This window comes from Vespula pensylvanica, chromosome 4 (assembly GCF_014466175.1).
Source record: "Vespula pensylvanica isolate Volc-1 chromosome 4, ASM1446617v1, whole genome shotgun sequence".
NCBI lineage: Eukaryota > Metazoa > Arthropoda > Insecta > Hymenoptera > Vespidae > Vespula > Vespula pensylvanica.
In genome coordinates, this window is record NC_057688.1 from 1,996,922 (window position 1) to 2,020,787 (window position 23,866).

The 23,866-nt window shown below is 34.1% G+C and overlaps 2 protein-coding genes across 6 annotated transcripts in view; one reads left to right on the forward strand and one right to left on the reverse strand.

The window, feature by feature from the left end:
- LOC122628422 (dynein regulatory complex protein 9) overlaps window positions 1-5,818 on the reverse strand; it is a 17,256-nt gene extending 11,438 nt beyond the window's left edge. Inside the window, exon 1 of the mRNA XM_043810716.1 lies at window positions 5,448-5,818. Within this exon, the coding sequence (XP_043666651.1) occupies window positions 5,448-5,476 (29 nt within the window). The 5' untranslated portion in view covers window positions 5,477-5,818. The remainder of the gene's footprint in view (window positions 1-5,447) is intronic.
- The window catches only part of LOC122628418 (acetylcholine receptor subunit alpha-like), a 93,565-nt gene that overhangs the window by 10,630 nt on the left and 59,069 nt on the right, over window positions 1-23,866 (forward strand). For all 5 annotated transcript variants that reach the window (XM_043810699.1, XM_043810698.1, XM_043810702.1 and 2 more), the window contains exon 2: window positions 10,823-10,875. The gene's annotated coding sequence lies outside the window, so the exon portion shown is untranslated. The remainder of the gene's footprint in view (window positions 1-10,822; window positions 10,876-23,866) is intronic.

Below are 23,866 nucleotides of genomic sequence, written 5' to 3' on the forward strand. Positions count from 1 at the left end.
CATCCTCTCTCTCTCTCTCTCTCTCTCTCTCTCTCTTTCTCTCTCTCTCTCTCTATTCTTTTCTTTCTTTTCCTTTTACTTGATAAAATCCTATTATCTCTCGTGACGCATCTATTTCGTGTAGAAGCTAAGATTTTGATCTCCGATCAAGAAAGAAAGAGATTGAGAGAGATACAGTTAGAGAGATGAGAGAGAAAGAGAGAGAAGACGATTCTCACGTGCAAAGTAGAAAAGAGCATACGCGAAAATCCAAAAGAAAACGTGAAAAAAGTCAACCCTCCGATAAGAAAGTAAACGAGTTTAAAAAACGAACCCCTATTTTACATCGATTCGTTTTACACCTCTCCCTTTCTGTCCTCCTATTCCGATGATAAGACCATACGCGTGTCTACGCTTTACGCTCTTTCTCGATAAAAATCAATGATTCGAGATATTATATTCTTTTTTCTCCCCTTGCATTTTTTTGCCGCATATCGTTCGCGCATAAGGATATCGTTAAATCTCGTCAAATGGTTTTACGGAACGATCCTATGGATCGTAAGTTCGAAAGTTACATTTTCTTTTTTTATTTATTTATTTCTTTTTTCTTTTTTTCTTATAAAAACGAAGCATTGCTTTATGTATAACGTTATTGTTATCTTTTTTGTTTTACAATTTTTACGGTAATTAGTTCTTTTATTTTGTTTTATTTTTTTTTTATTAGCTTCAATCTCATAATACGATATTTTATATCTGTTCCAATTTTCTTATTATACTGAATGTATTCGGGAAAAGAAAATGGAAATGTATGGTCTATTTATAACATTTAAAAATATTATCCAATCTATTTTCACTTGTATTATAGTTATACGTATTAGCCCTTATCCGTTAAAAGTCATTTCAAAACTCTTTCTTTTCTTAAAGACGACATTTTGGGACCATATCTATGATCTTATTATATCGAATAAATTAAGAAAAAGAAAAAAAAAAGACACGTGAAAATATATGATCTTTAAAATTTTCGATCAATATTCGTTTAATTACAATTTTTGATTTGTAACTTTGTTATAAATATTAGACTTTTTCTGTTAAATATTATTTTCAAAGCAAGGGAAAAAAAGCTACCCTTAACTGTATCTATGTCCACAAAAATGTCGCTTTTCAGCGAATGTTAACGCATGAGAAACGTCAGCAGATATCTACAAACGTACATACATACATACATACATACATATATACATATATATATATATATATATGAGTACATACATACATATATACATACGTTGAACGTCACTATCGAGTTGCGGCGACAATAGCGATGCCGGAATTGCTTCGCTCGGTTGGTCGAATACCGCGATGGGATAAAAAAATCCGGACACGTAGGAGGCTAATAACGATCCTTGTATGGTCGGATATTAATCAAATAAAGACGGCAATGCGATTGCGTTTTAGACTATGCGTATATAGAATGAGAGGCAAGCTAGGTTTCACAGTCACTTGCTTTGAACGCGTTGTCACATCCGTTAAAAGCTTTGGGGTGAGACATAAATCTACAATCCTGAACGTACGAAGCATTTTTTCCTTTCTTTCTTCCTTTATTTTTCTTTCCTTTCTTTCTTTCTTTCTTTCTTTCTTTCTTTCTTTTTCTATTTTCGAGTAGATATACAAATAGATATGTTTGAGGGTATCTGAGATCACGTATCGTCAAGATGGTCATATCGTGTTGTTACTTTTCGTATAGAGTCACATATACACATATACACACACACATTATATATATTTTATATATGTATATATATGTATGTATATAAATATATATATACACCTAACTGCATATTGTTTGTTTGTCATGTATCTAAGAAGATATACATAAAGTTAGTGTTGTTGGTACTCAAGTGGTATGCGGGACTGGCAGCTTGCATATATCCAGATGCATTAGGGAACTTCCTGAAATATAAATATACAACCATAATAAATTATACAACGAGAAGGTACACCGCGATGTTTGGTTCTGCCTTTTCTTTCTAGCTATTATAAGCATCTTCTTAGATTCTTATTATTATATTCTTATTACTTATTTTTATCTTTCGTTTCTTTTTATTTCTTCCAAAGTAAATAGGTATATAGGATTTGTTATCGATGATCGGGGATAAAAGAAAAATGAAAAAATCATTATTTTTTCTTCTTTCCAAGTATTCTGAATTATTCGTTTCATAAATTCGATTCTCCATTATGGCAAACAAATATTTGTTTTCTTCCTTTCGCTCTCTCTCTTTCTCTCTCTCTCTTTCGAAATACCTGGAATTTCATAGTACGATTTTGAAACGCGATTTACATCGGACTCTTTGTGTGTACAGAGTTTCGTCGTATAAAAAATGTAAAAGTTATATATATATATATATATATATATATATATATATATCGTAGTCGATAGTAGAAAGGATAGAGGGGAAGAGAGAGAGAGAGAGAGAGAGAGAGAGAGAGAGAGAGAGAGAGAGAGAGAGAATGAGTGAGAATTGATGAGTTTTCGTTCATGTTGCCTTCGCAAACGATAAAGGCCGTTCTACTAGCAACGTTCGTATTTTACTCGGTAATGTCGAAAGTTTAGAAAAAAACAAAAATATAAAAAAGAAGAAAAAATAAAAAAAAGAAGAAGAAGAAAGGGAAAAAGAAAATAAAAATAAAAAAGGCCAAAACACATAGTGAACAGAGGACAAAAATGTAGATTACGGGATAAACGATGTGCTACGAACTCGATTCAAAGTCCATTCTCGCCAAGTTACTCTTCGCGATGACGATGGATAAAAAAGAAAAGAAAAAAGAAAAAGAAGCATGGAACTTTAGTCCTCCTTTTTTCTCTTTTTATTGCTTCTTTTTTCCTTTTTTTTTTTTTTAAGCAAGCTAAAAGATCGTCGAGAAGCATGAACGAGAGTGTATTTTCGGAGGTATAAAATCGCAAAAACACGATGAAGCGGGTTATGGCTGTCCGCGACGAGGCGCCGACAAGATGTAATTGCATAAAGCGATACAAGGGGGATGATAAAATTGTCTCCCATCCCTTCGACATTGTTTCATCACTTTCTTCGTTCTTTCTCTCTCTCTCTCCTTCTTTCTTTTTTCTCTCTCATTCTCTCTTTCTCTCTCAGTGCCTCGACTTTCGGCTCGACTAATGCGAACGTCGTTCTCCGGGTGAACGCAATTAAGTATCCTAATTCTCTCTCCCTCTTACTCATTCACTCACTCACTCACTCTTACTCCCTCACTCTCTTTCTCTTTCTCTTTTTCTTTTTCTTGTTGGCATTACGTAAATTGTTCAAAGCTTTGACGTGATTTCGTCGTAAAAAGAGAAAGTCCGACGAAAAAAGAAAAAAGAAAAAAAGGACAAAAAAAAAGAGAGAAATAGAATCTTTGCATTCTCGTTTTTAATATTGTTAATAAATTTTGTTAACGATTAACGATATATAAATAAAATAATAAAAGGAATAAGAAAGGAACGAAATTCGTTGGAGCTTCCCATTGATACATTTTCAATTAATTTCATTAAACTCTTTTCGATAGAAAATATAAAAATATATATGTATATATATTTCTCGTTGAAAATGAATCTTCAACGAAATCATACGTCAAAACTTAATTGACGATCGAGTTGATCGACTATCGACTATCGTAATTTGAGACTTAACAACGATCTGCTTTGTAATTACGTAACATGCGATTTCAATATGGAACGATCGTTATAGTAATTACTATAATTTATGATAAAACCGTGTTATAACTTAAGTATTACTGTTCTTAGCCATGGGATATTAGTAATCGGTGTGCACGCTCTCTTAATATATCGCGAATTATGAACGATCGATAATAATTACATTTTAATGGCACTTTGAATGACGATGTGAGATAAACTTTAAAAAATATGAAAAATTAGGTAATTACGACGAACGAAGCTACGGATCGATATAGGAAAAAAAGAACAAATCGTTTCTGAGGTAACAAGAAGCTACGCGTTTTTTCTTTTTTGACAAGAGAGTTTTGACAGAAAATATTCTTTTGTATAAACATAAAAATAACAAAGAGAAAAAAAGGGGATAGATAACGAGTTATTTGAAGCGCGTACGTTACCAGCGGTTAGTTTAGCGAAATACTACTATCGGAAACCGCAGCTTCAAAATCGTTCGATTTAGCGATGCGGAAATTGGGATTAATACAGTTTAAAACGAGAGTTAGAGTTAGAGTTAGAGAGAAAGAGAAAGATAGAGAAAGAGAGACAGAGAAATTTTTGAATTTTCTTTCTTTCCTTTTTTCTGTTTGTTGCGTGTTCGTTTGTTTGTTTGTTGTTTGTTTGTTAGGTTATTTTTCTTTTTTTTTCTCTTTACCTTTTACTTTTAATTCTTCTTTTTACCCTCCGTTTAATTGTCGGAGAACCGGTATCGGAGAGAATACAAAAGTACAGCACGTACAAAGGAAGCCGAGAAGCGGTCGGTACAGAGTAACAGTCGACGGATACGTTATTTTCGGATAAAATTCTTTTGCCTTGTCGGTCTTATACCACCGCAGGCCATTTTAATGGTCTCTTTCCTTTTTTTTTTTTCATTCCTCTCCTTTCCAGCCTTTTTCTTAACGCTTCGCAGGATCGTCGAAATTTCGTTATTATATCATATTTTATTAATAGTATCTAAGGGAGAACGTTATAAAAAGAAATACATCATCCTTCTATCTTGAAATTAATACAAATTGCATCTAACTATAGATTGAAAAATTCGTATATTACCTTGGAAGCTTTTCAAATTAGTTTTATTATTGTATTACGTGTTATTGATGATTTCAAAGGGAGAACGTACATTTTATCACAGAGGGAAAATAAAATATATCGTCTCATTCTTTATAATTTACGATGAATATAAATTGTACGTATCTAACGATTTCGAAATTCGGATATTACATTGGAAACATTTCGAATTAGTTATGATCGTATTACGTGTTATTAATAATCTCAAAGAAAGAACGTAATTATAGGGAAAAAGATAGAAAGAAAGAAATATATTTCACTATTCACGATGAATATAAATTACATTACACGTAACTTTGTCTAGCCGTCGTACGGATAATTTGAGAAAGAGTAAATAAACTTTCGAAATTGTTTATCGTTATTGTCGGATAGGTCGAATGTTTTGGAGACAATTGTAAGTAGTATAAACAACCGGTGAGATTTATTAAAGTTACAATGAATGCCTCCAAGTGCACCCTAGAGACAAGTAATAGAGAAGCTTAAAGCTTTTCAAGAGAATAAAGTCTCGCGTACCTTCTCATCTTCCTTGTCAACTCTCGTCTACAGTTTATCTGTTACAAGTGTTTCGAACACATCGTGTATAACATAAACGGACGACAAAGAAACTGAAATGGTATAGGACGTGTGTCTGTTTTCGTCATTTCATTTCATTTAAACTATAAAATTTTACATTTACCTTGTCAATTTTTCTCCATCTCTTCCCATCTCTGCTTCCTCTTGATATATACGAAGTATGTGTGTGCATGTGAACTTATAAAAATTTCAAACGCGTCGTTTGTGAAACTTAGTAAGGCAGGACGAGTTATACCTACGACAGCTCGTTGGTTACTAAGACCTCTGGTATTTAATATTTATTGGATCTTCTATCTTATACGCACATATAAACACATACGTATATACAAACACAGACGTAAACATGATCGAGCGATATGAGGCTCGGGAGTCAAAGGAGAACAACGCGAAGCCTTTATCAATCTTTTCAATATCGAGAAGTCATAAATAGAGATCGATTGAATGCGATTCTTGATCGTTCAACGATTTCATGAATTCTTTTAGTCTTTTTTTATTTTCTATATATACACACACACACACACATACACACACATATATATATATGAATAGAAAAAAAATATATGTATCTATATATATACATGTACGCATACATATATATATATTCTGTATCTCCATAAACGTAGTAAATTGCACGTGACACCAGACGATTCGTTAATTTTATTCATTTAAATTTACGTTTTGAGTTTCTGCACGTTCCTACCCTTCTTACTTTTAACAACCACCCCACCAATTACACGTACTTCATTTTTATTTTATCTCGATAAACGCAGTAAATTGAACGTAACATTAGACGAATCGTTAATTTCATTCGTTTATTTATTCGTTAATTAAGCGCAGTTTATTTTTATTTTATTTCGATGGATTCGGTTAATTGGAGATAAACACCACAGAGGATTCATTAATTTTATTCGTTCAAGTTTGGGTTTTTAATTTCTCGTACCGTTCGTAACAACTATCAACCTTTAACACCCTTATTACACACAGTTAGGTGCACGTTCCTATCGAATAAACGTTTACTCAAATAGAACGTCTTTCACTCAGACCGGATAAGACCGCAGTACGCAGTGTCTTCTTGGACTTGGAATTTACTAAAACTTTCGCCGTTTCTAGTTGAAGACATTAAAGTGAAGTTTCTCTGCCACTTCATATTAATTGCCCGCGAGTTTAGACGTCGCGCAACACCTGCGTCCGTACCGCTCGTGAAAAGTGTCTGCAACGACGACGGGCTTCAGTCGGTTATACGAGAGGAAGAGAGAGAGAGAGAGAGAGAGAGAGAGAGAGAGAGAGAGAGAGAGAGAGAGAGAGAGAGAGAGAGACAGAGAAAGAAAGAGAGAGAAGCATTTCTCGGTGTAACATTAATGAGTTCGGTTAATTATACCGAGGACCGTGCAATTTTATTGCAAGAAGATGGCATGAGCCTGCCTGTTAAATTATTCATGCCGACGGTCATGGTGGTTAAAGCTTGTGAAATTTGTCTTTCTTCTATGTATATCTATCTGTATATCTATGTATATGTGTGTATGTCTGTGATAAAAAGAGAACCTTTCGAATGGTAGAATTAATTTTACAGTCTAATAATCCGTCACAGAATTTTCGCTCGATTAATGTCGAGTTTTACCGGATATCATCTCCGAATGAGATATTCTTTTTTCTTTCTATCTCTTTTGTATTTCTTCTCTCTCTCTCTCTCTCTCACTCTTTTTTTCTTTTTTTTTCCCTCTCGTTGATTTTAACGTCGTCCCATCAACGACTACTCATACGTGTATATGGTATATGTAGGTAGATACGTACGTACCGACTGTAAATCGTTTATCTCGGGATGATCGATCTTTCGTCGCTTGTAATCGGTCATATCGGTTTTATCTGTCGAGTTTATCTTTCTCTCTTTTTCTCTCTCTTTCTTTCTCTCTTTCTCTTTTTCTCTTTCTCTCTTTTTGTCTCTCTCTCTCTCTCTCTCTCTCTCTCTCTCTCTCTCTCTCTCTCTCTCTCTCTCTCTCTCTCTCTCTTATTTTCTTTTATGTCGTCGACGCTCTTGCGCACCGAGCTCGATGTCAGTCGTCTTAAACGAGAGTAAAGAGAAAGAAGCAAAAGAAGGAAAAGGAAAAGAAGAATGAATTACGAGCGACGTACGTTAGTCTCGCTAAGGGTGGCAAAAAAATATAGCCGGTAAAAAGTCGAGTAAGCGAGATGTGCAAATTTATTCTAATGTTCGGCTCACGGCTTTGTTTATTCGTTAACATTAACGAGAGCCATCAGTTTTAGCTATTTCTTTTACGTAAAATTGACGTTCAAAGTAGATGCTAGTACTTTGTTTCGTAAAAGAGTCTATTACCTAAGGCCTCCATTTTTCTAGTTTTTTCCTTCGAGGGAAATTCGTTAAAGGGTATATAGTTTTTTCTTTCTTTCTTTCTATTTTCGCCTTTTTTCTTCTTCGTAAATTTCCTTTTCTTTTTTTTTTTTTTTAGATTTGTTTAACAGAATTTTTTGTCTACGTTTCAATATTTACCTTTAGAACAATCCAGCACAATTTTAGAGTTCATACTTCTCTCAAGAAGAAGGAAAAAAATGGAACTTTTTTCTTTCTTCTTTCTGTTTCTATCTTTTTTTTTTTTTCCATTGAAATAAAAAAATCATGGCTGGACAAAAAATAAAACTAAATGAATCTTGTAACTTTCCTACGTGTACTGATTTATTACATTTGCGATATTTTGAGCAAGATAATCGAAATAAGTCTGTATGCAGTGTCAGAGAGAGAGAGAGAGAGAGAGAGAGAGAGAGAGAAAGCAAACGTGAAGGAACGTAAAATCTGATGAGAGAAAGGGTGTGGTCGTAGATAGATTCTTGGACGTTATTCAAATAACAACAATAATTACAATAATACGATAGCAATAATATTAAGAATAATTACAGTTATAACGACGATTGTTATAGAATGAAAGGAAAATGGAGGTAATATCAAAAAATCATCGATTTCTTTGTAATTCGCAAATGACTCGATCTTTCTTTCAAACGAAGATAAATGAAGAATAAAAAAGAAAAGAAAAAAGTAGGTACACATCCTCTCTCTCTCTCTCTCTCTCTCTCTCTCTCTCTCTCTCTCTCTCTCTCTCACACACACACAGAGACAAAAAAAGAAGAATCATCAGAGTCATTCGGTCGAATGTAATTCCGATCAGTTGGTACGGATCAACACGCGATTCTCACGAATCACGATAGTCGAATCCAGTGAAACGTATGCGCAAGAGAAATCGATAAATTCAGCCAGATAATATTCAGAACTGGAGCGTGTTTGTGCTAACCCATCGCCCGTGTGTCTTCTCCTTTCCGCATGCAACACACTCGCTACATACGAAGCCGTATTTGAAAGCTCCTGTTTGAATCGAGACATTTGTAAAGAATGCAAGAGAGAGTTTCGCCGTACGGAACTTTCCGTTTTTGCATGAGATGTAAAGCTAAATGAAAAATATCGATTTTCTGTGGGTTTTGCGTTTTCGGTATCTTCTCGAATCTCGAATCTTTGAGAATCGTTGAGAATGCTGCTGCTTCTAAAACGACAGCACCGTTTTACATTCAGCAGCCACTTTGAAATATCTTCTTCGCATGGTTTTCCTTTTTTATTTTATTTCATTATTTTTATTTTATTTCTTCTTCTTTCTTTTCTTCCTTTTTTTTCTTTCTCTTTTTAGTCCTTTCACATTTCGAGAATTAGCAAAGCTTCATTTTCTTTACCAGAATTGTAACAAAAAAGAAAAATCGTTTATCTCGCTTTTCAGTGTTCCTTTGTACAAATTTTTACGATTTTTGTTCTTTTTTTTTTTGTCTTTTGTCTACGGAAAATTTATTTTCCTTATTTTCTTCTATTTGACAGTAAAAAGGCTACCATTCGTTAATATCATGATTTACTTATCTTTAATTATATTCCATATTAACTAATTAAACTATACCATTACAGATGAGATCGTTTAAACATTAATGCATCCGTCTGACTAAAAGCGTAGCATTACTACTCGTGATAAAGCTTACAGCATAAATGCAAGTAGGTCTGACTAAAAACGTAGCATTATTACTTGATCATTTAATCTTATATGTATATGTCCGATTAAAAACAGTATTATTACTTCGATCACTTAATCTTATATCTACGTATATAATAGACGTAGTATTACTACTGTGAACATTTAATCATGCATGTATGGATATCTGACTGAAAATGTAGTATTACTACTGGAATTCTTTGATCATATACATTTACATGGCTTTATTGCTGCGCTTTCTCTCTTTCTTTCTCTCACGAACACATGCATACATACACACACATTTATATATACAATGGTATATAATTTTCTTTGACTTTTATTAAAAGTTTGTTGAGAAACGTTGATTCATTACACGTTGACGAGCTTCCAGCATAAATTTAGTAGAAATGTTACCCGCGGGGTCCAAATCCGTGACTCAAAAATATAAAAATCATAAGATTTAGGAAACTTTTAGTATGCACCAGAGTATAATATACAATTTGATAGTTAACAAGTATTCTGAAAATAAAAAATAATCGGACGAACGTGTATGTGTGCATTTTTTATTACAAGACGAATAGAGAATGTAAACGGTTAGAAGAAATCTAAAAGAAAAAATCTACCTGTTCTGAAACGCTACAATTTTGCCTAAGTTGTTTCGAAAAATATCATAAAAAGCAACTGTAATATTATACATTTTTTTTTTTCGTACAAATCACTGATAAATACTTGTATAGATATATCGTTTTTCTTGTATCTTTACTATCAAATATTTTTATTATCATTAAAAACTCTTGCGAATTATTTTGCAAACTCTAAATTGGATGAAGAAAGCTGTCGGCCATAAGCTGCATTTTTTCGTCATTCACATATCGACGACATCGCGTTCAAGGTGTTAACATTTTAATCGTTCATAAAAATTCTTATTTTAATTTTTCGAAACGTACGATCTTACAAAAGAAAAAAGACAAGAAAGATTCGTCTTCGTTGGCATCGGACCATATCTTGATTTATGTGTTTTTAGGACGTTGTTTACTACCCCATGATGATGCTCTTACAGCGTTACGATCACAATTTCACCAACCATTATCCTTCTAACGTAATATATCCTTCAAGGTATAGCGCTTTATTAAGGACGAGACGTGAAAACGCATTCCTGTACGTCTCGAATTCGTGACTCCTTTCATTACCTCCATTTTGGTCATATTATCACCTTTTTTGCTTCTTTTCCTTTATCATTTTACAGACTCGTCAACGTAAAGAATTCTAATGATTTTAATATTCCCCATTCTTTCTAATACCATAAATATCAGGATCGATATTTTATCGAAATAAAAGTTCAATTAATTCGCCAATGATGGATCGTAAGAAAACATAAATAAATCCTAATGTTTCTAAAAGATTTTATAATAAATTTTCAAACATGTATTATTTTTTTATCTTTCTCGTTTTTTCTTTTCAGGTAACCGTCCACTCACGACACTTTCGAACGACCTCGCGGCAACACGGCTTAAGGTAAGAGATTTTTTTTCTCTCGTAGCTAATTTCATAAGGATCTTATACGCAGGAGAAACTTATACGCAGGTGAAGTGTCGAAGTAAACTAACATGAAACTTGCCTTTACGAGCAAACTGGTCTCTTCGTATTACAAGTCTTGTAGTACATACCTGTACTAGTCTCATAGTACCTACAACTTTTCTTTTCTATAGTGTACTCTTTCGAACAACTAATGAAAAAATGTGTTGCCTTCTAAACTGTCAGCACTTCTTCAACTTGTTTTCTTCTTCTAAAGACATATTTTTAGTGGGGTAGGAGGTGGGCGTAGCGAGAAGGAAAAGAAAAGAGAAGAAAAGAGAAGAAAAGAAAAGAAAAGAAAAGAAAAGATGAGGAAAGAAAAATGCAGAAATAGTTTTAGAAAGATCGTACAGTTAATCGATTTTCTTTAATCGACACTTTACAAAACGTAGAAAATAAATTTATAACATATAAATTAATATCGATGTATATAACTCACGAAAAAAAGAGAGGAAAATTTATGATCGGAACGATCGAGGTTTAGTTAAAAAGAACAAAAATCTATGCTCCCCGTGTTGTTCATAGTCATTTTTCGAAAGAATTCGAGCAAACGAGCACACCGGTGAAATATATTACCCAGGTAATCGTTCGATTCGCTCGAGAACGATTATTTCGATCGTTATTCGCATAAAACTCACATTTTCGGGGACACCTTCGGGTAACCATAATACAATCGTATCGGATGCGCAACCTCGAAACGAATTTTACAGGCACGTGTACGTTTCGAACGTAGTGGTGTCTCTACTAACATTTGAGATAGATAGATAGAGAGAGAGAGAGAGAGAGAGAGAGAGAGAGAGAGAGAAACAGAAAAATCGGAATGAGAAAAGGAAATTGCTCGAACAAATTGAAAAACGGCGCCTTCCCCATTAGGCCAAACGAGCAAGCCGCGATTTTACGAGCCGACAGAAAATTATACTTTCAAAGTGCCTCGCGAGCTCGCAGCGGCCCGTTCAAGGCTACAAATTCCGATTCTTTTCTTTCATGAAAGCCGCGAAAAAAAAGAAAATGAAAAGGAAAAAAAAAAAAATAAAACGGAAAGAAAAGACGAGGAGCCGACCTATCTTCTTCTCAAGGAACCAACACTCTTTAACTTTACCGATCTAATTGCCGTAGAACTTTTACTGCAGCTTTCGATTGGAATTTCGTCGACGCGTCGAATGTTTCGAGTTGGAGGGATTAAGTTTCAAACGAATTTTCTTTTCTTTTTTCTCTTCTCAAATACTCTTTCGAATTTATAAGTTTGTACGTTCTTGATCCCGCACAAATACTTTTATGTATTATATACGAAAAGTTTCCTCCGCTTAACGTATAATTATTTATACAAGAATGAGATATTTTATTAAAGAATAATTCAAAAGTTTTTATCGAGACGAGGGAGAGAAAGAAAGCGAAGTTTTTGATATTAACGATCGAGAATTAAGTCGTTAATGAGATATTAATAAAGTGTGTGTATAAAATATTTTTATTCTTTTTTTCACACATAAAAAAATGGGCCAAACTTTTTCTTAAATTCATCATCGGGTTATATCGATGATCGAGAACTTTTCGAGACTTTTCAAAATTTTAAAAAGATTGTCTAGTATAATTATTTTGCGGAATTGTTCCGACCAGTCTAACTAAACGCGTTGATTTATACAGACGATAGAAAATCACTTCTCTACATCGGCACGCGTCTCGGATAATTGCTTCGTATTTGGAAATTCGATGATCATTAAATGGATTCTAATGGATTAACATCGGATTCTATGCTTATCATCGTCATTATCGACACGATTATTGTTATTATTATTTCAATCGGAGCTTTCTCATCGAATTTATCCATTGATTGTACGAACCATAAAACGTGTTAACAATCAGGATTGATGATACATCTACATCACCAAATCTTTATCCCTTTATCATTATTATTATCATTATCATTATCAAAGGAATAAAGACTTTAATCTTTTGATCGGTTAAAGGTGCGTCTATTATACGCTAACCTCGGTAATTTCGTACCTGAAACTTAGAGAATCGTAGATAGGAGTTTGAAAATTTATGTCGTCTTGGGATTAACATACGTTGGAAGCTCGTAGCAGTTGCTCATTCATACTCACCGTATTTAGTATTTCTCTCTCTCTCTCTCTCTCTCTCTCTCTCTCTCTCTCTCTCTCTCTCTCTCTCTCTCTCTCTCTCTCCCACTATGAAATAGAAAATTTTCTGTGCATTCGATGTTACGGTTAGGCCGTAAGGTTGGTAAATTTAAGCGCAGGCAACGGTAACTACAGTTTCAACTTTAATGGAACTCGTCAGGTAGGTCCGACGAGCTTTCCACCATAGAAGAGAAGTGAAGAGAAGATGACGATAGTAACAGCAGTAGTAGTAGTAGCAGTAGTAGTAATAGTAGTAGTAGTAGTAGCAGCAGTAGTACTAGTCTAGTAGTGTGGTGATCGTGCTTGTGGTAGTGATGACGATGGTAGTAGTGGTAGTAGGTAGGGGTGTTACACAGGGTGGCCCGACAACGGCCTATTTTCCGTATTTTCACTCTCGTCCTCGTCCAGCTCGCCGCTTTTGTTGCTCCCTTTTCATCGCCCCAGTCGTGGATTCAGGTCAGCTCCGGTCGTTGCTTTTACAGCAGCACCAGCATCACCAGAGCACCAGTAACGGCAGCGAGGCACTAGCGACTCCTCCCTCTTCTCACCCTCTTTTCACCCTCTTCTCATTCTCTCCTACCGTCTCCTTCTTTACCAACTCAAACTGGAGTTCCAACATCGTAACCCACCGTATCAAACCTTCCCACGTACAACATCCTAGGCTTGGCCAGTTCATTCGCGAAAATTACAGGAAACGTGCTACTTCGGTTCGGCTAATTCTCATTAACGAGTTATACATCGATAAGTTATCGATCTTTGTACTCATTTCGTCCGTCTACTTGGAATAATGTTAATATCTTCTGTCTCTCCCTTTTCTTTTCCTCTTCTTCTTTTTCTTCTTCTTCTTCTTCTTCTTTTTTTCCTTTTTATCTTTATGCACGTAGGTATTTTTTCTCTTCTCGATTCTTTTCTTTTCTTTTCTTTTCTTTTCTTGTTTTCTTTTTACAATTTATCGTTCGTCATTTACGATTTATACTTCGTGTATTATGTGTAAGTTATGGATTTTTATTGTCACTTCATTCCTGTATTTTTATGTTAATATCTTTTTTAATCTTTATGTATTGTCTCTCTCTCTCTCTCTTTCTTTCTATTCTTTTCTCTTTTTATTTATTATTTTCCATTGAAATTTTTCTGTTTATTTATTGCTTATCATCGTGATCTATATTTCCATTTAATATCGATCTTCTTTCTTTTTTTATTCTTTTTTAAAAATATGTTAGAGACATCAGGCCACGAAAGTGTCCATTTTAATTACATCGTTTTGTTTAAAATTTCTTATATCGTTATTCCTTTTTTCGTCTTTTTTAGACAGACGCGAACGAGTCATAATTTTGGCAAATATATTCGATTCACTCACACACGTTTATTCGTTTGCTTATACGAGTTTTCCGTATATAAACGCGCGGAGAATGTCACGTAACTGGATGAGAAGAGAGAGAGAAAAGAGAAAGAGAAAGAGGGAGAAAGCAAAGGACGATTAAGAGATCGATTCAACATTTAAAGTCCGAGAGCTTTAAACCCGGTCAGCCATTTGACGATTTAAAAGATCGAGGACTTACGGGCTAGCCGTAAGAAAATCTCGAGCTTTTCTTGTGATTATAAACGCAACGAAAGTTTCGAAGCTTTTACGTTAAAGCAAAAGAAATGACGAAAAGAGAGAGAGAGAGAGAGAGAGAGAGAGAGAGAGAGAGAGAGAGAGAGAGAAAAGAGAAAGTAGTAGTAAAAGCAAACGTGAAAAAATAGCTCACGACGAAAAAGATACAAGTCGATATTTTCTCTCTTTCTCTCTCTCTCTTTTTTTTTGTAAGCAAGAGGACCGCTGCCTTCAATATTTCGAATCGGCGTGCCGATGTAACAACGGTTGGTGATTTTAGCGACATGCATGGAATGTTTCAAAGCGGAAACTAACGAGCCTCCTCTCTCGATGATCACTTCTCTTTTACAGTTTCATCGATCGCTTTTGCTTCTATTTTTCTCTTTTTTCCTTCTCTTTCTATCTATCTCTTAGTGCTCTTTATAAAAACGCTTACAACTCTGTTGTGTATCCATATTTTCACGATAGCTATGTATCCTATGTATGTATATACGTACATGGATTTGATTCGTTGAATATTTCGAAAGGATAATCAATAATTTTAAAATTAGATTTATGAAACCCGTCAAATTTGACGTATTTCGAATTTTATGCTCGAACTTATGGAAATCATAAATATTATTTTGTAACAATTTATATTAACTTTGACTGATTTAATGATATGAATTAATGTTACAATGAAAAAAAAAAAAAAAAAAAGAAGAAGAAACAGAAAAAAATGAACAAAATTTTAATTAGAACTGTTACTACTCAACTCGTTACGTCGGATTTCCGGATACTCCGTAAGATACTCAGGCAAATAAAAAATATCCAAGTATATTTTACTCGAGTAGATAATCTATCCGTGTTAACCGAATATTTACGATGTTTCCAGTAATTTATAAATTTTTTCTTTTTGATAACAATGAGTATAAAAAACAAAATGTATAAAACAATTAATTATTTTCTAATCAGATATCTTTTATTTTTGTTATATAAATACGAATAAATCAATATTCTCAGGTAATAGATAGCTAGCTTAGTTTCACACTAAAAATATTTTCAGCCGTTTAAAATCGATAATAAAGTGAACGCTATGATCCTCGATAAAATATAGCCGTAAATTTATCAGATTTGTATTATTAATTCGCTTGAATATCTTTTCTTAAATACTCGAATATCCGGAGTAGCGGGTTTGTCAGTATTTGCTCTAATTTTAATATATGTATTCGGTAATATATATCTTGGAAAGGTTTCAATAAAAATCAATCAATGTTTATGAATCTAATGTTAATTTCATTGACATAATTTTTTATTCTTTTTTGTTTCGTTTTATCCTTTGGAATACCACACACTCGTAATACTATTCTTTTGTTGTTAGAGAATGATGTATATATCTATTTATTGCTCACCTATGTATACATGTATGTTCCAAACGCTAAACCAAGTGCACGTCGTAATGCCTATAAAATTTTTACGACTACATCTGTTTCGTTTCTAATCTCGTTAGAGAAAAGTATAGAAAACGTTTGATACTCTTCGCTCGCAAGATATTTTTATATCGAATTTATTTCGACGATAGATAAATATAGTATATTTACGTTTGATCATATTTCAATTCTTCGCCGTACTAATATTAATTTGATCAATGTAGAATATTATTAATCATGACGTTGATATGATTTTAACATTAATTTTATTTACGTGACATCGTTACCTCGGAGAAAAGTTATATTATAAAAGTTATCTTATATTTGCTTGTAAAAGGATAATTACAGACGATAATATATCGTATACCTATGACGTTCCCTGTCGTTTGCAATTAAAACTAGGGGGAAATAATAAAATGCAGATCCATGCTCTCGAACTTTAAATGTTCCTTTAAAGATGAGATTAAAGGAACGTCTTCTCGAGTTTGAGCGAACCAAACGGTACTTTGCATGCCCGTAAAATATTCTGTCCACGGGCAACAGTTACGCGACGGGAAAAGCGAAGGGATTTAATGAAGTCTAATGAAAGAAGGCGGTCGGTACTACGTCGGCGTAGGTTCGATCGTTGAGGAAACTGAGCCGCTAGTAGTGCCGATAGTATTATAGTACATTGAAATTTCTCGACTACGAGAAATTTTAGCAGAGTAAATTGGTTCGATTCGAATATTCTGGCAAAACCGTAAGGGAACTATGTATTTTTAGAGAAAATTTCTAATGTGTGTATATATGTGCGCGTGCGTATGTATATATGTATGTATGTATAGAATGACTTCGTTAATTTCGTTAAAAAAAGATCTAATAACGAATTTTTTACGATCATTTACGATATAATTGATCCTTTTTAAATCAAAAATTTGACAATTCCGAGTTCGACGTCATTAAATAGAATAACATGTAGGTGTTGGATAAAAAATTCGAGGTAAGAGTTCTTTCAAGTTAACACATAGAAGTCCACTTCTCTGTCATCGTCTCAAGGCACGTAATCACGAAGTCAATTATCAAGCTCCTCCCGAGACTCGACAATACACACATGGATGTGAACCGATCGATGAGGAATCTCGATTGATCTCGAGAGCTGGAGCATCATCAAGATTTTCAAGAACCTATCGTACGTGCATGCTAGGCCTCATTTGTCCTCTCTCTCCCTTTCTCTCCCTCTCTCTCTCTCTCTCTCTCTTTCTCTCTCTTTTTCTCTTCTCTACTTTCTCACTTTAAGAGAATATCTCGTCGCATAGATTATGAGAAAATCATATTCTCCTGATGCAGGAAGTTCCTCTTTGATCTGATGAAGCAAGAAACATCTTGCTTGGTTCGGTTCTCACGTTTAGTTAGAATGGATTTTGCTTAACGATGATAGACTGAACAAGTTAAAGTGACAGAGTGAACAAGAGAGAGTACGAAAGAGAGAGAGAGAGAGAGAGAGAGACAAAGAGATAGAGATGACAGATAGGAGGTTTGGGCCAGTTTGAAGCAGGAGACATCTCTATCTTTGCCGCAAAATCGAGCCGTTTGAGGGTCTCCATTTCGTTGGAGTCCCTCAGGCAAAGCCACATAATGACCGGCCGGCGTTACACGCGTTAGAACAACCGACATTAACGGCGACAGAGCTAACCAGCTTTGAAACGTATTAACCCACATTCTCCTCGGCTTCTCCCCTAATTTCCTTCCCCTTCTCTATTTCTCCTAGTTGCATATTTCTAGGATTTATTTTTCGACGATTGAAATGATCGACGTTCACGTCACGCCCGACTCTTATCGTAAAACGCACGAAAGCAGTTTCGAGTGTCTCCGATGTCGATGATTTATTATTCTGCTTTGTCGGGAGTAACATTTTTCTCGAATACAAATACGAATATCTAGTTCGTTGATTACAATTCGACGCGTTGTAAAATTTTCTGAAATAGAACGAGTCGTTTCTAAGTAATCAGTCAGTTTTCATTACTATAAAAGGGCAGCGTATATAAGCCGAGATTTCAGACAGAAAGGATCCTCGTTTTTTGTCGCTTTTATAAATCCACGTACGTACACGAAAAGGAACAATTTTTTGTGAATTACGGAAAGTCTTTGCTGTAATTAATAATTAATTCGTTTGTTACTTAACTTTTTAATTGTCTGAAATATAGACAACCCTTTATACATAATCGATGAAAGGTAAGATACTTTTTTTAAGCTCCTTATGATAGACAACGTGTCACATATAATTGTAACACGTTTTACCTATCATGCGAGGCTTACGAAAAAGTTTCTTACTGATAGATGGCGTTCGCAAGCAACATTATCGACGTAGTCCAGAGTGTTGTCTATCTTCAGGCGCGATGTTTAATCCCATAAATGATTTATTCAATATCTCCATTAATTTTTGAAATATTTATATGTCGAACTCTCTCGTTATTTTTACGAGATATTTGAATATTTTTAATGAAATTCTCGACGTCAGGTTTATTAGCTTTCCGATGAAAACGGAAAGATGTTATTTTTTTTTTTCTTTCGCTTATATATGTGTATGCACATATATATATATATATATACACTTCTTTTTTTTTCTTATCGCCGTGAACCAGAAATACAGGAAAGCTTGTGAACTATGTTGCGCCGTTAGCTGTGTGCTTCTCGCACTTAGGTGCGCATTTATGGGACTCGTGTAACCACGTCGTTTCGCTCGACTAATTTCAAACGGATTTTCATAAAGCGTACGAGAACGGCTGGCAGAGCAAGGCCACAGGAAACGTGAGAATAAGTTGCGAAGAGAGAGAGAGAGAGAGAGGGTGCGAAAAAAAATGGGAGAAGAAGAGGAGGATCTGTGGTTGCGCATAGGAGTGACAGTGATGTTGGAAAAGAAGAGGTAGAGAGAGAGAGAGAGAGAGAGAGAGAGAGAGAGAGAGAGAGAGAGAGAGAGAGAGAGAGAGAGACGAGGGAGACAAACTTTTCTATCTATCGCGAAAACTTCGAAGAGCCGAGTTATCTTTCGCCTCTCATCGCTCTTTTCCCTTTTCTCTCGACGTTAAATAATTCGAAAACGAAGAGACAAACGCCTTCATATTTCCCATTGACACTTTTAAAATATATTTCTATATTATACATGTCGAATATAAGAAAGGAACATTATTTGTAACATATTTATATTTATTTGTATTACTTTTATATTTCTTACGTTTTGTATATTTCTTATCGTGTGTCGTTCCGAATATATGATTATATTTCTTTTTTATTTACACCGATTTACTATTAGTTCGATATAATGAGATCTATGCAATTCGTTTTTATAATGTCTCTTGTCGAATTTTTATTTAAACAGATTAATCTATTTTTTTTTTTTTTTTGGAGAGAAAACGATAAGAAAATACTTGTAAGAAAATTGTTAATGTCTCGCGACACAATTTCCTTACTTTCTTCTCATATTTCAATCAATCATTATTCACGTTACGTTTTTAAAACTCATCCACGTTAGTCGACTTCGTACTTGTTTTTTTTACAGGAGATCGAAATGGTTAGCGAATTGGTCGATGTCACGGTATCAGATAGGAGCTTCTTTTTTTCTTTCTTTTTTTCTTTTTTTTTCTAACGTCTGATCGACGAACACGAAGCGGAAATAATTCGTCGATTGTGAAAACAAATAGCAGTTAGTTTCGGCACCTGACGCCTACTACTCGCCGATACGTCCTGTCCTCTTTTGTTATCGACTTTTCTTGCACACTGTGCGATAGAGAAAGAGAAATAAAAAGGGGTAGAAAGAGAGAAACAGAGAGAGAGAGAGAGAGAGAGAGAGAGAGAGAGAGAGAGAGAGAGAGAGAGAGAAAGGAAGAAATAAAGAAAGAGGAAGCGTCCATATAAATTACGTCCCTAGCTAGACTAAACTCGCGTGTCTGTTGGTAGAAAGAGGAAGCTAAAGAGAGACAACCCTATATATCTTTGAAGGAAAACGAATGGTACACGCACTCCGTTGAACAAAGTTCTTTTTTCTCATGAGAACGGAAAGAAGTATCGATGTCGTTGAGGCCATTGACTTGTCCAAACAATTATCGGTAAAATATACATACTTTGTATATAATTTTGTCGACGTTTTTTTTCTTACTTTTTTATTTTTTCTCTTCTCTTTCTTTTTGTTTCTTTCTTTCTTTCTTTTTTCCTTTTTTTTTTTTCAAGAAATATTACTGCGGCGGATAGAATCGAAATTTTCACTGATACGTTCAATTAATTTCGAGACGAGATTACCCTTGTTATTTTTTGTCCCGTCTACTTGATTTCCTTTTTACTTTTATTATTTCTTTCTTCTTCTTCTCTTTTCTTTTTCCTTCTCCGATATCATAGGAAGAATATTATTAGAATTGTAATGTCAGTGGATTTTTATTTTCGAACGAGGACGACGAGAACGATGAAATTACGGGACGAACGTGCGTCCTCTTTTTTTGAATCCCGAGGGCATTTTCATGAGGATTTAGATGAACGGAGAGAACGAGCGATACACACGCACGCGCGCGCGCATACACACACATATACATATACAAATATACGGGAATATATATATATACATACATATATATAGTCAAAAGGAGATCTTTTTACTGTGGTAAAGAAAGAAATAAAATACAAAAAAGAAAAGATGTATATATAATATATATATATATATATATATATATATATATATATAGAGAGAGAGAGAGAGAGAGGAGAGGAAAAACAAAAAAGATGAAAACGAAAAGAGAGGAACAACCGAGCACAGAAGTGGCTGCTAGGTGGACATTGCAGTTGTCAGCATCCGGCTCGTGTTGTGAAATCCACGTTTTAACCGAGGCGTTTAATTAAGAGTACTATCTTAACGCGGTGAACGGCCGTATTTTTCCTTCTTGTATGACAGCCACCAACCTGCATTTCGATTTCAACGTTTGTTCTCAAAGCTACTACCCCTTTCTCTCTTTCTTCTTCGTTCTCGAAAAGTCAAGAGGAAAATCAAGTGGACGGTATTTATAATCGTTGTGGATGTGATCAACGAGCGACGAATACGTTTGATAACTCCTTTTACCAATTCGCATCTTGTTTTCTTCTTCTTTTTCTTTCTTTTTCTTTGTTTTCTTTTTTTCGAACGCAACGAGAAAAAGAAATAAGAAAATAAAAATTTTAGAGGAAAATCGTTTATTTTTCTAAATAAAGGAAAAAAAGAAAAACAATTTTCTTTTTTATTTCTTATTTGGAAAAATAAAAGAAAAATATTATATATATATATATGTATATGTATATTAAATCGTATTAAATTTTATCATTGTACCTAGAAACATTTTGGTTCTTGAATTTCGTCTATGAAGAGTCCCTCTCGACTTTGAAAGAGCAGGATTAATCGCTTGCCAGGCACATCCAAGTCGTTTCTCGAAAAACCAATGACGTCTCCCAAGAGAGAGAGAGAGAGAGAGAGAGAGAGAGAGAGAGAGAGAGAAAGAAAGGGATAGTTCTTTTCTTATTTCTTTTTGTTTCCCCTTTTTCCCTTTTTCTTCTTCTTTTTCCTCTTTTTCCTCTCTTTTCCGGTTTTCTTCTCAAACGAATTCTCTTTTTCGTTCTTTATCTGCGATATCCACTAATTCAAGAGAGGCATCGTCGTCGTATTTTTACAAGAAATTAAAATTAATGTTCTCTTTCTCTCTCTCACACTCTCGTCTCATGATTTTTGCTATAATGTCTTTCATTCCTTCTCTCATATTCCTTAAAAAAAAAAAAAAAAAAAAAAAAAAAAGAAATCTTTGTCAGACACACGAATAGGCGAAGCTCGATGATACGCTTGTACAATTAAAGCGATCCATTTCGGTCGGCTCTTCGGGAGTATTTGCACGGTCAATATATGTATACTCCCTTCGTTGAAATAATATTTAACGGTTGGAATAATACAGAACGGATGAATGAATGGATGAACCATTTTCGTATGTGTATATGTGCATGTGTCATACAGATATCAAATAGGAAACTATGTAACTTAAACTTTATTATTGTAATCTAAAGTAAACTTGTACATGATATATATACAAGTATTCTTATACACATACATATGTACGTACATACTTACATACATACATATATTATGTATGTGTCTGTGTCTATTATATTTACACACTTACGTATTTGCAGATTCTATGTAGATTATACATAATTGATCAATATTGCAGTATGACATACGATTTACTTTGATTAACCGGTTTTATCATATCGTAATAAAATTTATCTTACGTTGAATAACATTTATATACGTATTTTCATCACTCACATCTTACATATCTCGTATATACTTACGTACGTTATATGCCGCAGGCACATGTGTATAAACATATTTTAATGGACAAACACCGACAAATTTTCCAACTATTTCGAACGGTGTTCCGAGCACCTATGGGATCCCCAAGTAAATTTGCTCGTGCGCGTAACGTCGATTCGTGATCCCTTCGATTATGTCAATAACGCCGGGAGACCTCCTGTTATCATGGCACCTCTGAAATCCTTCCCTTGTTACGTACTCCCGATACGATGGGAAGATGCACGATCAGAAGGTATGGATTATCTCACTCGAGTTGATGATAATGAGCCAAGAGAAGGAGGCCTTCCTTCTGTTCGATCTAACAAGACGTATTATATCATACCGAACTATCTCTCTAAGGTGGTCAGAAGTTCGTTTTGTTATACGAGAGTGTCTTAGAAACTCGTGTTTGCTTGCTCTGACGAGAGTAATTTGCGTGTTTGAGATAAAAGGGTCCAATGGATGTTACTATGGTCTATAGATCGCCTCTATGTACTTAAGAGAAACAGACTCGTTTTCGGCTGGACGATAAAAACACGCCATCACGATAATGTTTTCTTAAATTCCTCTCGGTAAATGCTTTTTCTTTTCTCTTCTTTTCCTTTTTTTTTTCTTTCTTTCTTTCTTAGGACCACCAAGTGATGACCAAAATCGCGAAAAGTATTTAAACGTAATGTTTCTTCTTTTTTTCTTGTTTTTATTAAACTGAGAAATATGAAGTAAAATGTATAAAATATTATATATTATTTATATTATTTATTTCTCCTAATCGTTGTTTGTATCTACTTGATCTGATAATGGATAATAATATTTTATACTGTTACTTACATAATTTTTTTCTTTTCATTAGTTTTACGAATAAATAATATATTAGGGTGAAATTTCATTCGCGATGGCTTCATTCGTGATATATTACTTTTTTTCTAACTAAATTTTAAGAATTAAATGTACGAGAAAATCTCTTATAATACGGCTTATTCGTACTATTTTATACGGAATTTGTGTTTAGTAAGCAAACCCTGAATTTATGCATATATAACAAATATATTCCATCCGGGGCTTTTATGGGCGTATGGGTGTAACGATATGAGGGCTGTCTGTGCTCTGTAAATCGCGTTACATGAAAATTACGTTAAAACAGGATTTCTTAGTTCTTAGAATATAACGTTATCAAAATGTTGTCTATGCTATTTGATATACTTTTTATGAAACATTAATAAATAATAATTTTCTTAAAATTTCTAAAAAAGAAAAGAAAAAATGATAAATCGATACTAATTTATTAATTTGAGATATTTCAAGATAATTGTTCGTTTGGAACCAGAGAATTTTCTCTTGAAACAAAAATAAACGTCGACAGTATTGAAAGATTTATTTAAAAACTACACTTAGGATTATGTAATATTCTCGATTACGTAATATTCTCGTCCTCGAGTTCACCTACGCCATTTCAAAGAAG